Source organism: Gracilinanus agilis, chromosome 6, assembly GCF_016433145.1.
Source record: "Gracilinanus agilis isolate LMUSP501 chromosome 6, AgileGrace, whole genome shotgun sequence".
NCBI classification, from domain to species: Eukaryota; Metazoa; Chordata; class Mammalia; order Didelphimorphia; family Didelphidae; genus Gracilinanus; species Gracilinanus agilis.
The window spans coordinates 175,905,872-175,918,935 of NC_058135.1; the positions used below are offsets into that span (position 1 = coordinate 175,905,872).

The 13,064-nt window shown below is 34.2% G+C and overlaps 1 protein-coding gene across 1 annotated transcript in view; it reads left to right on the plus strand.

Annotated features, from left to right (window-relative positions):
* Nucleotides 1-13,064, plus strand: part of PDS5A (PDS5 cohesin associated factor A) — a 204,231-nt gene that overhangs the window by 95,437 nt on the left and 95,730 nt on the right. The window contains exon 8 of the mRNA XM_044680438.1: nt 11,932-12,047. Coding sequence (XP_044536373.1) covers nt 11,932-12,047 — 116 coding nt within the window. The remainder of the gene's footprint in view (nt 1-11,931; nt 12,048-13,064) is intronic.

Sequence of the window (13,064 nt, forward strand, 5' to 3'; positions counted from 1 at the left end):
TTAAAATGAGGATAATAATGTCCAGGTTTGTGATTATCAAATGAGATAATAATTTTTAAAGAGTTGAGCACAGTACCTGGCACATAGTAAGCAGTATATAAGTGTTAGGTAGTAGTAAAACTAATAATACTAGTAATTCTAGTAGTGCTGGTAGTGCCAGTAGTCCACACAAGTTTTCATATATTTCTTTGAATTTATATTTGCTATTCCTTTTAGTACACTAATGTTTTCTTGCATTAATATACCATAATTCATTTGACCATCTGCCTATTTCCAAGCAAAATTTCTACTTTGAACATTTTTGTCTGTATAGTCTTATTGTGAATAACTTGCTTGGAATAAAGACCCAAGAGTGGCATGTCTGGGTTAAAGGACATGGAACAATTTTAACTTTGCTTGCATATCTTCTAATTGTTTTCCAGAATAGCTAAACCAATTCTGCCACTTCACCAATAGTGAATTAGCATTCTCATTTTACCAAAGTCTCTCAAAGGATGACTTTTCTAATTTTTAAATACCTTTACTAGTTTAATGGCTATGAGTTGATGTAGCAATGCTCTCTAATTTGCAAATCTCTGATGGTAAGGTAATGAGCATTTATACATAGCCTGCTATGTACCAGGCTCTGTGAAAAGCACTTTTTATAAATAATATCTCATCCTCAAAACCTTAGGGGGTAACTGCTCTTCTTTTTCCCTTTTAGAGTTAAGGAAGCTGAGGCAGAAAGAGGTTAAGTGACTTGCCCAGGGTAACATAACCAGTATGTTTATGAGGTTAGATTTGAATACAGTTCTTCATTATTCCAGGGCCTGTGCTCTGTGTCCTGTGGCACCACCTAACTGCACATAGCTGGAAGAGAATAGACAAGTTTGCAGATACGGTTCCTTCTAATTCTAAGGCTCTTTGATTCTGCAAATACAAATTAGATAGTAATAAGTACATGAGAGAGGCATATAAAGGAATGAAGATTTACATTATGTTGCTATTAGAAAACGAATTAGGCAGCATCATAGCATTGCATGTCCAAAGGAATCTCAAAAGTCCATCTACCTAGGTCTGAGAATGTATTTTAATGTGTATTTGTGTCAATTGCATATAGATGTTGAATATCAGACATTTTATTAGAGCAACTTAATGACGTGATCACTTGTCTCATTCATCCCAATTGTTCTGGTTCTTTTAAATTTTATAAAATTGAGATTGTCTTTTCTAATTTTATCATCTATTCTATCCTTTATCTGGTTAAAGAAAGAAACTTTCAATCTCTCATTTGGGGTTATGAATTCTTTTATATTTTGGAATTTATTGAGGGATAAGGTTTCAGAGGTTGGTCTAAATTTTTTTTTATTAGAATGCTTTCCAATTTTCCTATTGAGATTTTTTTTTAATTAAAAAGATTTGACCTTCATAGTTTTATTCTTTTATCTTGTTACATTGTACTGTTTTGAGCATATTTTTTGTGGACTTAATTTTCCTAGGCCATTCCATTGATCTACTTTAAAAAAAAATCTGTACAAGTAGTTTTGATAATTACTAATTTGTTATAATTTTTCAAAATCTGGTTTTAGTATTTAATAATAATATCTTAGCAAAATGAACATTAAACAATTTATCATCTTGCCTATAAAAAGCTAAATAAGCCATGACCCTCACAGCCACATCTTTTTTTCTATCCCCATCATTATTTAGGAACCAATGTATTAGCCAATATGTTTTAACAGAAGCTTCCCTGTGCTTTAGAGGATAAAAATGGATCAACATTAAGAGAATAATCAACATAAATATATTCTAAACAAAATATCTAAATTTAAATAATTATCTCAATAGTTGGAGACAAATTCTTTTGCAAAGTATAAATCAGATATCCTTTGAAACAAACAAAAAGTCTTACAAAGAATAGCAGAAGGAAAATCTTTTTAATATCATAGAAAAGTTATCCCAAATTAAAAGGAAACATCATATGCAGTGAGGACACTAGAAATTTTCTGATTAAATAAAGTTTAAAGCACAGGTTCACACTCTCCCCTCAAAATACAAGAGTAAAAGCAAGGCTCCTGACTTTTCCTTCTGTTATTTCATATAGTTCTAGAAATCCTAGAAATGGGAATAAGGCAAAAGAAAGGCATTACAGGCATGAAAAAAAGGTAAAAAAAAAATAATAGATATAACCTAGCTGCACCTAGCTGATTCCATAGATTTGGGGCCTGTAAGATTTGAGTTCAGGTTTGGGCCTGATCTGAACTCGGAGAAATCTGAATTCAGATTAGCTCTGTGAGCCTGTGCATGTCGTTTAACTACTAGCTGCTTCATTTTACTCACCTGGATATTAATAAAATAAATAGGGATACTAATAGCACCAAGTTCATAGGATTGTTGTGATTATCAAATGAGGTAATATTTATAAAATTCTTAGGACTATTCTTGGAATATATGATAGATCCTTAATAAATGCTTTTATTCCTTTCGTCTTCTGGTTTATGGATAACATGATGATTTACCTATAATATCATATGGAATCAGCAAAGTTATATAAATTGAGAAAATCAAGAGCTAGAACAAAATTGCAGCCTACAAAATATGTACAAAAAAAACAGCATTTTTAGAGAATAATAACAAAACCCAAGAAGCAATAACAAAAAGGGAAATGACATTCAAAATAAATGCAAAATGCATGAAATATTTGGAGATTAGTCTACAAAAATACATGAAATATTTGTATAGATTCAGTTCCAAAGTATACCTTCAGGAGAAAAAAAAAACAACAAATTAAATAGCTGGAGAAATCTTCACTGATGATGACTGGGCCAAGTCAATTATAGTAAAAATGGCAATCCTACCAAAGTTTAAGTCTACAAGTTTGATGTTAAAGCAATTAAAGTACCAAAATGATATGTTATAGAGCTAAAAAAATGAACAAAATTTATTTGAACTCCAAAGGATCTAGAATATTAAGGGAAAAGTAAAAAAAGATAGGAATGAAAGGAGAATAACCCTTTCAGTCTTCAAAACTATTTGGTATTGGTGTAAAAATAGAGATATATACTAATGGAATACGCTATAGGTTCACTTGAAAAAGAGAACTTGTGCCTTGAAATGGTGTTCCTGGGCAGAGAGTCTAGGTTGAAAGGAAGAAGTTCAGAATCAAGTAGCTGAAGTGTGGCCCAGACCCTCAGGAGCAGAAGGAGGTCTCACTGGAATAGCATCTAGCTCAACCTACAAAAGAATAGTTAAGGCACCAATCCCAGATCAAAGGGCAGCCTATAATTATATTACTCCAAACAAACAGTTTTCCACCTGACTCATAGGAGTCGAACCTGACAGTGTTCTATTGTGACTGAGCCTGAAACCTAGGAAAGGAACTCACTTGGACCTCAGATCAGAAGGCATTGATTAGATCACTTTGGGAACCCTTAAATGTACAGATAACCAGTCTGAGCTGTCCCTGTGAACCTGTATTAACAGTAGACTAAGAAATCAGGCCTAGACTAAAAAAATTGCCAAGTGCTGGGCCTGGAGTCAGGAAGACTAGCTGAGTAACACTGACAAGTCATTTAACCTGTTTGCCTCATTTTCTCATCTGAAAAATGAGGTGAAGAAGGACATGGCAAACTACTCCAGTGTCTTTGCTAAGAAAGACACAAAAAGAGAGGGCATGAAGAGTCTCTGAAAGAGACTAAACAAGTACACTGAAAGAGCAGAACAGGGCTCTATATCTTAACATCAAGTTCAGAATCAGGTTTGGAAGAATGAGCAAATGAAGAAACACCACATTATAATGAGCTATTATGGTAGCAGGCATGCTTAAAACCAAATGCAGAAGAAGAGAATGAGTCAAAACATGTATCAAAAATGCCTCAGAGGAAAATACAGCTTGAGCACAAACTCAACTAGAAATCCTGGAAGATACTAAGGAAGAGGTTTTTAAAAAGATTTTTGAAGGGGAGCAGGATGGAGTCAAGATGGTGGAAAAGATACACAGACCCATCTAATCTCTACCAAATTCCCCTCCAAAAATTATAAGGCCTCAAAATGAATTCTGGAGCAATATAACCAACAAAAAGACTGGGTGAAATAATTTTTGAGCCCAACACAATTTTGGAGCCTGGCATGAAAGATCTGGTCCACTGGGGTGAAATTGAAGCACCAAGTAAAATTCCAAGGCAGGCCCCACCATAGGCCTGTAGCTGAGACAAAAGCAAAGGCTCCTATAACTCTTGTCCACAGATGGTAAGGGGGAAAAACTACTCAGATGGAGATTATAGGGATCCCTTTGTTATTTTCTGCATGTAAGACTTGTTTCTCTGACAAAACCAGATTGTAGTCCAGGGGAGCAATCTCAGGGTGAGAAGGAGCACTAGTAAACACCAGTGCTTATAACCACAGGGGAGTAGGGACCCTGGTCATATTATCAACGGGTAAAAGAGTACATGAAGTTACTCAAAGACCAGAGCACAGGCCGGGAGAGTATTAAACACAATTCTCCTTAGATCATACCACCTTGTAAGAAGTGACAACTTACAGATCCCTAGATCTACCTCTGAAGGTTACTGCACAAAGGACCTGTAGCTTGGAAAAGTACTTCCTTTACCACAGATACACAGCCCAATATTAACAGTTTTTTTTTTTTAATTAAAAGAATAAGGCTGGACAGTGTGCATACACAACAACAAAAGAAACTGAACATAGACAGTTTTTTTGCAGGGAAAACACAAACTCAAGAGGGAAAAAAAAGTCAATATAGCCTCTAGGAAAAATAATTATTGCTCTCAAATACAAAAAAGAATTAATGGAGGACCCCAAAAAGGATTTTAAAAATCAAATAAGAGAAGTAGAAGAAAAATTTGGAAAAGAAATGGGAGTAAAACAGGAAAATCATGAAAAAGAGTTAACAGCTTATTTAAGGAGGCACAAAAAATTCTCAAGATTTTAATACCTTAGAAAAATAGTTTAGGCCAATTGGTAAAAAGATGCACAAAAATCCACTGTAGAAAAAGAACTTCTTGAAAAAAGCAGAATTAGCAAGGTAGAAAAACACATGCAAAAATGCAGTGAAGAGAAGAACTAATTTAAAATGCAGAATTGACTATATGGAAAAAGAAGTACAAAAATTCACTGAGGAAAAGAATTCTTTATGAAGTGGAATTGGCCAAATGGAAAAGGAAGTATAAAAGCCAATGGAAGAAAACCATGCCTTAGGAATTAGAATTGGTCAAGTATAGAAGCTAATGACTCCAGGAGATATAAGGAAACAATCAAAGGAATGAAAAAATAATAGAAAATTTGAAATATCCCATGGAAAAAACTATTGACCTGGAAAATAAGTCCAGGAGAGATAATTTAAGAATTACTGTACTACCTGAAAGCCATGATCAAAAAAAGAGCTAGATCATCTTTCAAGAAATCATCAATAAGCACTTGAGAAAGTGTTCTAAATTTCCAATAATTAGAGAAATGCAAATCAAAACATCTCTGAGGTATCACCTCACACCTAGCAGAATGGCTAAAATGATGGCATGGGAGAGTAATGAATGTTGGAGGTGATGTGGCGAAATTGCGACATTAATGCATTGCTGGTAGAGTTGTGAACTGATCCAACCATTCTGGATGGCAATTTGGAACTATGCTCAAAGGGCTTTAAAAGACTACCTGCCGTTTGATCCAGCCATAGCACTGCTTGGATTATACCCCAAAGAAATAATAAGGAAAAAGACTTGTACAAAATTATTTATAGCTGTGCTCTTTGTGGTGGCAAAAAAATTGGAAAATAAGAGAATATTCTTCGAAAATTGGGTATTCTGTGAAATAGAAGACTTTCAAATATTCATAATGAAAAGAGCAGAGCTGAATGGAAAAACTGATTCTCAGATAGAAGACTGAATAGAAGCATTAAAAAGTAAACAAGAAAAAGAAACCAAAAGACATCCCTACATAGGAAAATGAACCTTTGAACTCCTAAGAACTTTATTATTATTAGGATAGTTAGAAGCAGTATACATAGGGGGCAGGAATATGAGTTGAATATAATGGGATGATATACTAGAATAAAGTAAATTACCTTACATAAAAGAGTCATGAAAGAGCTTTTGCAATGGAGGGGAAGGTGTCAATCATACTTGTCAGAATTGGCTCAGTGAGGGAAAAACAATATCATTTGGGTTTAAAAATCTCTCTACAAGAAAGTAGGAGGGGAAGGAGATAAGAGAAGGGGGTAGGCTGAAAGAAAAGAGGGTAAATTGGAGGAAAGGAAGGTCAGAAACTAAAGAGGAAAAAATTGGATGGAGGGTAATATACAGCAAAATGGTGCAAAATTTTTATAAAAGTCATTATCGAATAAAGGCCTAATTTCTTAAATATATAGAAAAATGAGTTAAATATATAAAAATACAAATCTTTTCCCAATTGTTAAATGATTAAAAGTTTTGTATGAATAGGCAGTTCTTTAAGTAATTAAAGCTCTCTATAGTAATGCAAAAAAAAATACCCTAAATCACTATTAATTAGAGAAATATAAATGAAGCCAACTCTGAGGTACCACACCATACTCATCAGATTGGTTATTATGATAAAAAAAGAAAATACTAGTTAGTCAGGTGCAGATGAAGGCTTTATTTCATTCTTGTAGGAATGGGCACCCACCAGGATATATAAGGTGCTCGTTTTAGCAAGCAGTCTTTTACCCTATTTCTAACACGTAGAAATCCCTCCCTTCAAACCTCATTGGTTGAGTAATAGGAGTGCACATTCTTCCTGAAATAATTCTACCTAAGAACACCTTAGTATCATCCTCCCCTCCAATTTCAAAAATTTCCATACTTTGCAGGTCCTAAAAATGGCTGGTATATCCCACCCAGAGATGGGAAGAGACTATTCATTAGCTTCATTAATATCTATAAAGCATCAGAAGTAAGAAGGCTTTACCTTCAGGTCTTATTGCTGACCCTTGCTGTGTTTTTTGTTTTGTTTTATTTTTTAAACCCTGACCTTCCATCTTGGAGTCAATACTGTGTATTGGCTCCAAGGCAGAAGAGTGGTAAGGGCTAGGCAATGGGGTTAAGTGACTTGCCCAGGGTCACACAGCTGAGAAGTGTCTGAGGCCAGATTTGAACCTAGGGCCTCCCATCTCTAGGCCTAGCTCTTAATCCACTGAGCTACCCAGCTGTCTCTGTGCCCCCTTCCCCCCATCCCAGCTGTTTTTAACTTGTTCCAACTGTGCCCCTTCACCCCCTGCCCATTCCTTCTTCCTTTGTTGATAATTATCTTGTTTGAGAAGAGCCACATCCTGCTATTTCTTACAAGGGGATGTGGGAAAATTGAGACACTAATGCACTGTTATGGGAGTTGTTAACTGATTCAACCATTCTGGAGAATAATTTGGACCTCTGCCCAAAAAACTATAAAACAATAAATACTCTTTGACCCTGATATACCATTACTGAGTTTATATCCCAAAAGAGATTAAAAAACAAAAAGGGGAGGGCCTATATGTACAAAATATTGAAAGCACCTCTTTTTGTAGGTTCAAGGTATTGGAAAGTAAAGGAAACCTATCAATTGAGGAATGGCTAAGTAAGTTATATGATTGTAATGAAATACTATTGTGCAGTACAAAATGAGGAGCAGGAAGAGCTCAGAAAAATCTGGAAAGCAGAATCAGGACAACATTACACAGTGACAGGAATACTGTACAATGAACAACTGTGAATGACTTAGCTATTCTCAGCAATACAGTGATCCAAAACTAAACCAGAGGACTCATGTAAAATGCCATCTCCTTCCTGAGAAGGAACTGATGGAGTCTGTATCCAGAAAAAAGCAAACTTTTTTCAATTTCTTTCTTAATTTTATTTTATTTGAGTTTCCTTGCCTAAAAAGATTAATATGGGAAATTGTTTTGCATGATTGCACGTGTAAAATCTATTTGAGATTGCTTACCATCTCAAGGGTTTGAGGAAAGCGGGAGGGAGAGAATTCAAGACTGGAAATTCTTTAAATGTTGGAAACTTTTTATATGTAATGGAGTAGGAAGATAAAAATTTTTAGTTTAAAAATGTTTTTATAAGTGAAAACAAATGAAGAAAAAGTTGGAATGAAATGACAGCTATGGAAGAAAGAATTGATAAAGGAAATTAAACAGTCAAAAATTTTATTAAAACTATTACAAACCAATTAGAAACCAATGACTATGTAACTAGAGAGATTAGTCAAAAAAACTAGGGAGAAAAATTAGAAGATAATGTGAGACATCTCATAGCAAAAGCAACCTACAGGAAAGCAGATAAAGGAGCGAAAATTTAAGGATCCATGAACTCTGTGAACCATCATGACCAAAAAATAAAAGAGGCTACATGTGAAGAAATCTTAAAGAAAACTTCCCAATCTTTTTAGTAGCAGAGTACAAAGTGGAAAGAGAAAAAATCTACGAATCACTTTCTGAAAGAAAATCCAAAATGATGAAAACTCCCAAAAATATGATAGCCAAAATCCAAAGCTCCAGATCAAAGAAAAAATACTATAAGGATTCTTTTTTTTTTTTTTTTTTTGCATTATTTCAGATGTCCTTTCCAGAATGATTGAACCAAATTCTAGCTTCAACAATGTATTAGTGTGAATCTTTCTACAACCCCTCCAATAGTGACTGTTCCCATCTCTTGACATCTTTGCCAATTTTCAGGGTGCAAGGTAAAACCTGAGTTGCTGTACTTTGCATTTCTCATAATATTAATTACTTATTTTTTAAATATTGTTTCATATAGCTGTTAATAGTTTGCCATTCTAAGAACTGTTTCTTATGTGTTTCTTAATCACTTATGTCTTAGGGAATGGAAAGACCTATTAAAGTGATGCAAATTAAGATCAGCATTATCTATACATTGCAAATGTATACATTTAAAAAATAAAACTCAATACAGCAAGATCTTACATAGGCTTAGAATGGAACACAGAGTTCTTTCATTTTTTGCTTCTTATTCTATTAATGTCATATGTTTCATAGAGTATTTTATCACTTATTTTGTTTGATTAGAATTTTGTTGATTATGGTTTATAAAAATATTTTTTAAAGAACAAAATTATGTGCCTATTCATTTTTCTTCAAAAGTTAATAAATTTAGAGTTGAAAGGTATCTTAGAGAGTATATGTAGTTCAGTCCTCTTTTTTTAAAGATGAGGAAACAAAGGGCCTAAGATATTAAATGATTTGTCCAAGATCACATAAGTAGGTGGGATTTGAACTCAGATCCTTGACATCAGACCTATTTAACCCTCTTCATCCACTGTGAGGTGGTGCCATAATGAAAAGAGTTCTGGACCTATAGTCAGGAAGACCTCAGTTCAAATACAACCCCAGGAAAGTCATTTAACTTTTGTTTACTTCAGTTTTCTTATCTGTTATATGAGGGTGATAATAATAACACCTACCTCTCTGGACCATTGTAAGTCCTAAATGAGATAATAATTCTAAAGTGCTTGAACCATTGCCTGGCATATAGTAAATGTTATATACATGGCAGCTGTTATCTCCAAATTAGGCACAAAATTAATTTTCAATACTAAATATATTACATCACGAGAATACTTTTGGGTTTTGTCCTTAATGTGTCCCTTCAAGTTCTTTTTCTCCTAATTCTAAAGCCCTTGCATTCTGGTTTCATTACACTAAAACTGTTCTCATTGATAGATTAGCAATAAGATGTTATTGATAATTTTAATATACTTTTTTATCCTTCATATTTATATTCTTTGATAGTGTTGACCATTTTTTGCTGCTCACTCTTTATTCTCCTACCCATCTTACCTTTTCAGTTTCCTTTGTTGGAAACCATCATGTTCCACCCTCTATTCATCTATATTTCTCAAACCTATATCTCTTTGCTTCACTATCAGTTCTGTAACAATTTAAAAGGTTCCTTTTTCCCCATCCCCCTTGCACAAATCTCATCCTTACACTTCGCCATTTGTCTTTTAGATATCTCTATCTATATATCCTTTCAATACTTCAATCAAGTCTCAGTACATTTTGCTTGTCTTCAGACTTTCTCTTGAGGACACTATTATTTATCCAGGCAACCAGATTTACAACCTTCTTTCCTATATACAATCTTGGTTATTGACTACAACATCCCTCTCATCTACTATTTCTGTTAATTTTCTTGGCCACCAGGCTAGGTCAGGCTTTTATTACCTCATTATTTTCTCTGTTAACATTCTTTCCTTTCTCCAATCTATCTTCCCTACACGGGTTCAAATTTTACTTTAGAAAGCAAGAGACTGACTATATTATTTCTTTGCCTAGGAATCCTAAGTGTCTCCTTATTACCTGTTGATAATATACTGATTAATTAGCTTGGCATTTAAAATCCTTTCTGTCAATAGCAAGTGTTTATAGATTCATTTCTTTTCTTTTTTTTTTTTTTTTTTTTTAAATCCTTACCTTCCATCTTGGACTCAATACTGTGTATTGGCTCCAAGGCAGAAGAGTGGTAAGGGTAAGCAATAGGAGTTAAGTGACTTACCCAGGGTCACACAGCTGGGAAGTGTCTGAGACCAGATTTGAACCTAGGACCTCCCGTCTCTAGGCCTGGCTCTTAATCCATTGAGCTATCCAGCTGCCCCCTATGGACTCATTTCTAATCACTCTCTTCTAGGTTTCATCTAAGCTGAATTAGTTGGGTTCCACAAATTTGACATCACACATTTTTATATATAGGCAATCCTCATTCCTATAATGTACTTCTATCTCACTTTTCTCTTTCAAAAACCTTAGCTTCCTTCAATGCATAACTTGGGGATTTCTTAGTCCTCTAAATGGTATATCCTTCCAGTGGAATATAAGCTTTTTAGGGCAGAGACTTTCTAGCATAGTGACTTGATCATAATCTAAAAGTAAAACTTTTTGAAAAGCCAAAAACTGCAAGTAAAAATTTATCTTCAACATTAAATTGATCAATTTTCTTACTTAGTATGTTTCTTTTCCTCTTGTAATGAGTTTCATATACTCATTGTTCATAGTTCATAGATAGTTCTTCCTGTTATACTAATTATTAAATTCTAAAGTTGTTTTCAATCATCATTGGAATAGGAATGTGATTACTACATTTAGGCACTGAATAACAATTTTTCGATATTGAGTTAGTCTCAGAGAATCTAGGCATTTTTACTTATTGATACCTTCTAGTATCCAAGCTTATTCGTAGGGTCATATTTAAATAAAAGAAAAAAGATACCAATGAGACTGGAGCACAATTATCTTACTGTGTAGAATGACTAGAACTAATAGTAAGGGCCTATGATTTCATTGATATAGGAGACTCCTTGATGAGGAAATTCTCTACAAATTCAGATTGATGCCTGTTATGTAACTTAAAGCCATAGAGAATTGCCTAGATCATTGAAGGATTAAGCAACCTGACACCGCCATTATTTGTCTGAAGAGGAATTTGAACCCAGATGTCCCTGGCTTTAAGGCTACTACTCTCTTTTCCATCAACCTGCTTTGCCTCTTATGAGTTACTAATAAGCTCTGCCTTCCTTCCTACATTTCTAAAGGCAATGGGAGGGAGAAGACAAAGGACCTATTATTCCCCAAACTGATCTTTTTGGAAAACAAAAGTATAACCAAATGTCAAGAATCCTAGAGCTAAAAAAGGAGTTCTGATTTTATGTATGTGAAAGCCAAGGATAAGTAGTAAAGTGACTTGCCCACAGTAAAACATTAGTGATAGATTCGGGACTAGAAATCTACTGCCTGGTAGTTTAATGTTCTTTCTCTTGTACCTGTAGTAGAAAAACAAAAATTATTAAATATTTTTGTAGTTTCCACTGTATTAAGCAAGAATATGAAGGTGCTGTTTAGTGGGTGAGTAGATTTCACCTGAGAATGAGGTGTCCTCATTTGAGGAGTTATGTAATTCATTTATTCTTTTCCTCTTTTAGAGCAATGATGGAGAAGAACGTTTGGCTGTGGTTCGATTGCTAGCTAAATTGTTTGGATCTAAAGATTCTGATTTGGCAACACAGAATCGACCTCTGTGGCAGTGCTTTCTTGGAAGGTAAGAGAAGATATTTCACAAATTCTGAATTTAATATTTTGAAGACTACTTCATTAATCCCCAAATAGAGTTACTTTTTTAAAGCATTAGTAGTCAGCAGGATTTGAGGTTATTCACAATGCCTTTTTTAGATTTGGAATCAATTCCTTTTTTTTTTTTTTTTTTTTCTTTTTTCTTTTTTTTTTTTTCTTTTTTCCTAACCCTTACCTTCTGTCTTGGAACCAATACTCTGTATTGTATTGTACCAGAAGAGTAGTAAGGGTTAGGCAATGGGGGTCAAGTGACTTCCCAGAGTCACACAACTAAGAAGTATGTGAGGCCGGATTTGAACCTAGAACCTCCTGACTCTAGGCCTGGCTCTCAATCCACTGAGACACCCAGATGCCTCCTGGAACCAATTTCTGGAACTGAATCTATTCTGGTTATTGTTTAAAATAATTAATCTAGGAGACATCGGTATAGCAACTTCTCCATGTACCTACCAATGGCTATGTCTGGTGACACTGTTTGGATCTAATAAAGTACAACTAGTGGGATAGTAGATCAAATGCTGGACTTAGAGTAAGGAATACTTGCTTTCCCATCATGCCTCTGATGTGTGATCATAGGCCTCAGGTCCTTATCTGTAAAAATGAAGAGCTGGGACTACTTTTTCATTATAATCAGATTTTCATATAAAATGATAGAAGTTTTTTAGCACTACTTCTTTTGCAGCTTACTTTGAATGACAAGTCCCTGTCATCTTAATAGCATCCTTTCCCACATCTTTCATAATTTGTATTTTCATGAACTTAGGAAAAAAAGGTTTATAAATGATATTACATATTCAATTTAAATACTTCCTTGGTTTCAAAACTTTATGGAAAAATAAAAATTTTTTGTCATTTGTATTTTAATTTTGAAGAGGTAAAGTTACTAATAGTTAATATTACTAAATATCCATTGTATTTCATGTTACATTAGATTACTTTGATTCATTTCTCAAGAATTACCTCTCCATTCCTGTGATTAACCCCA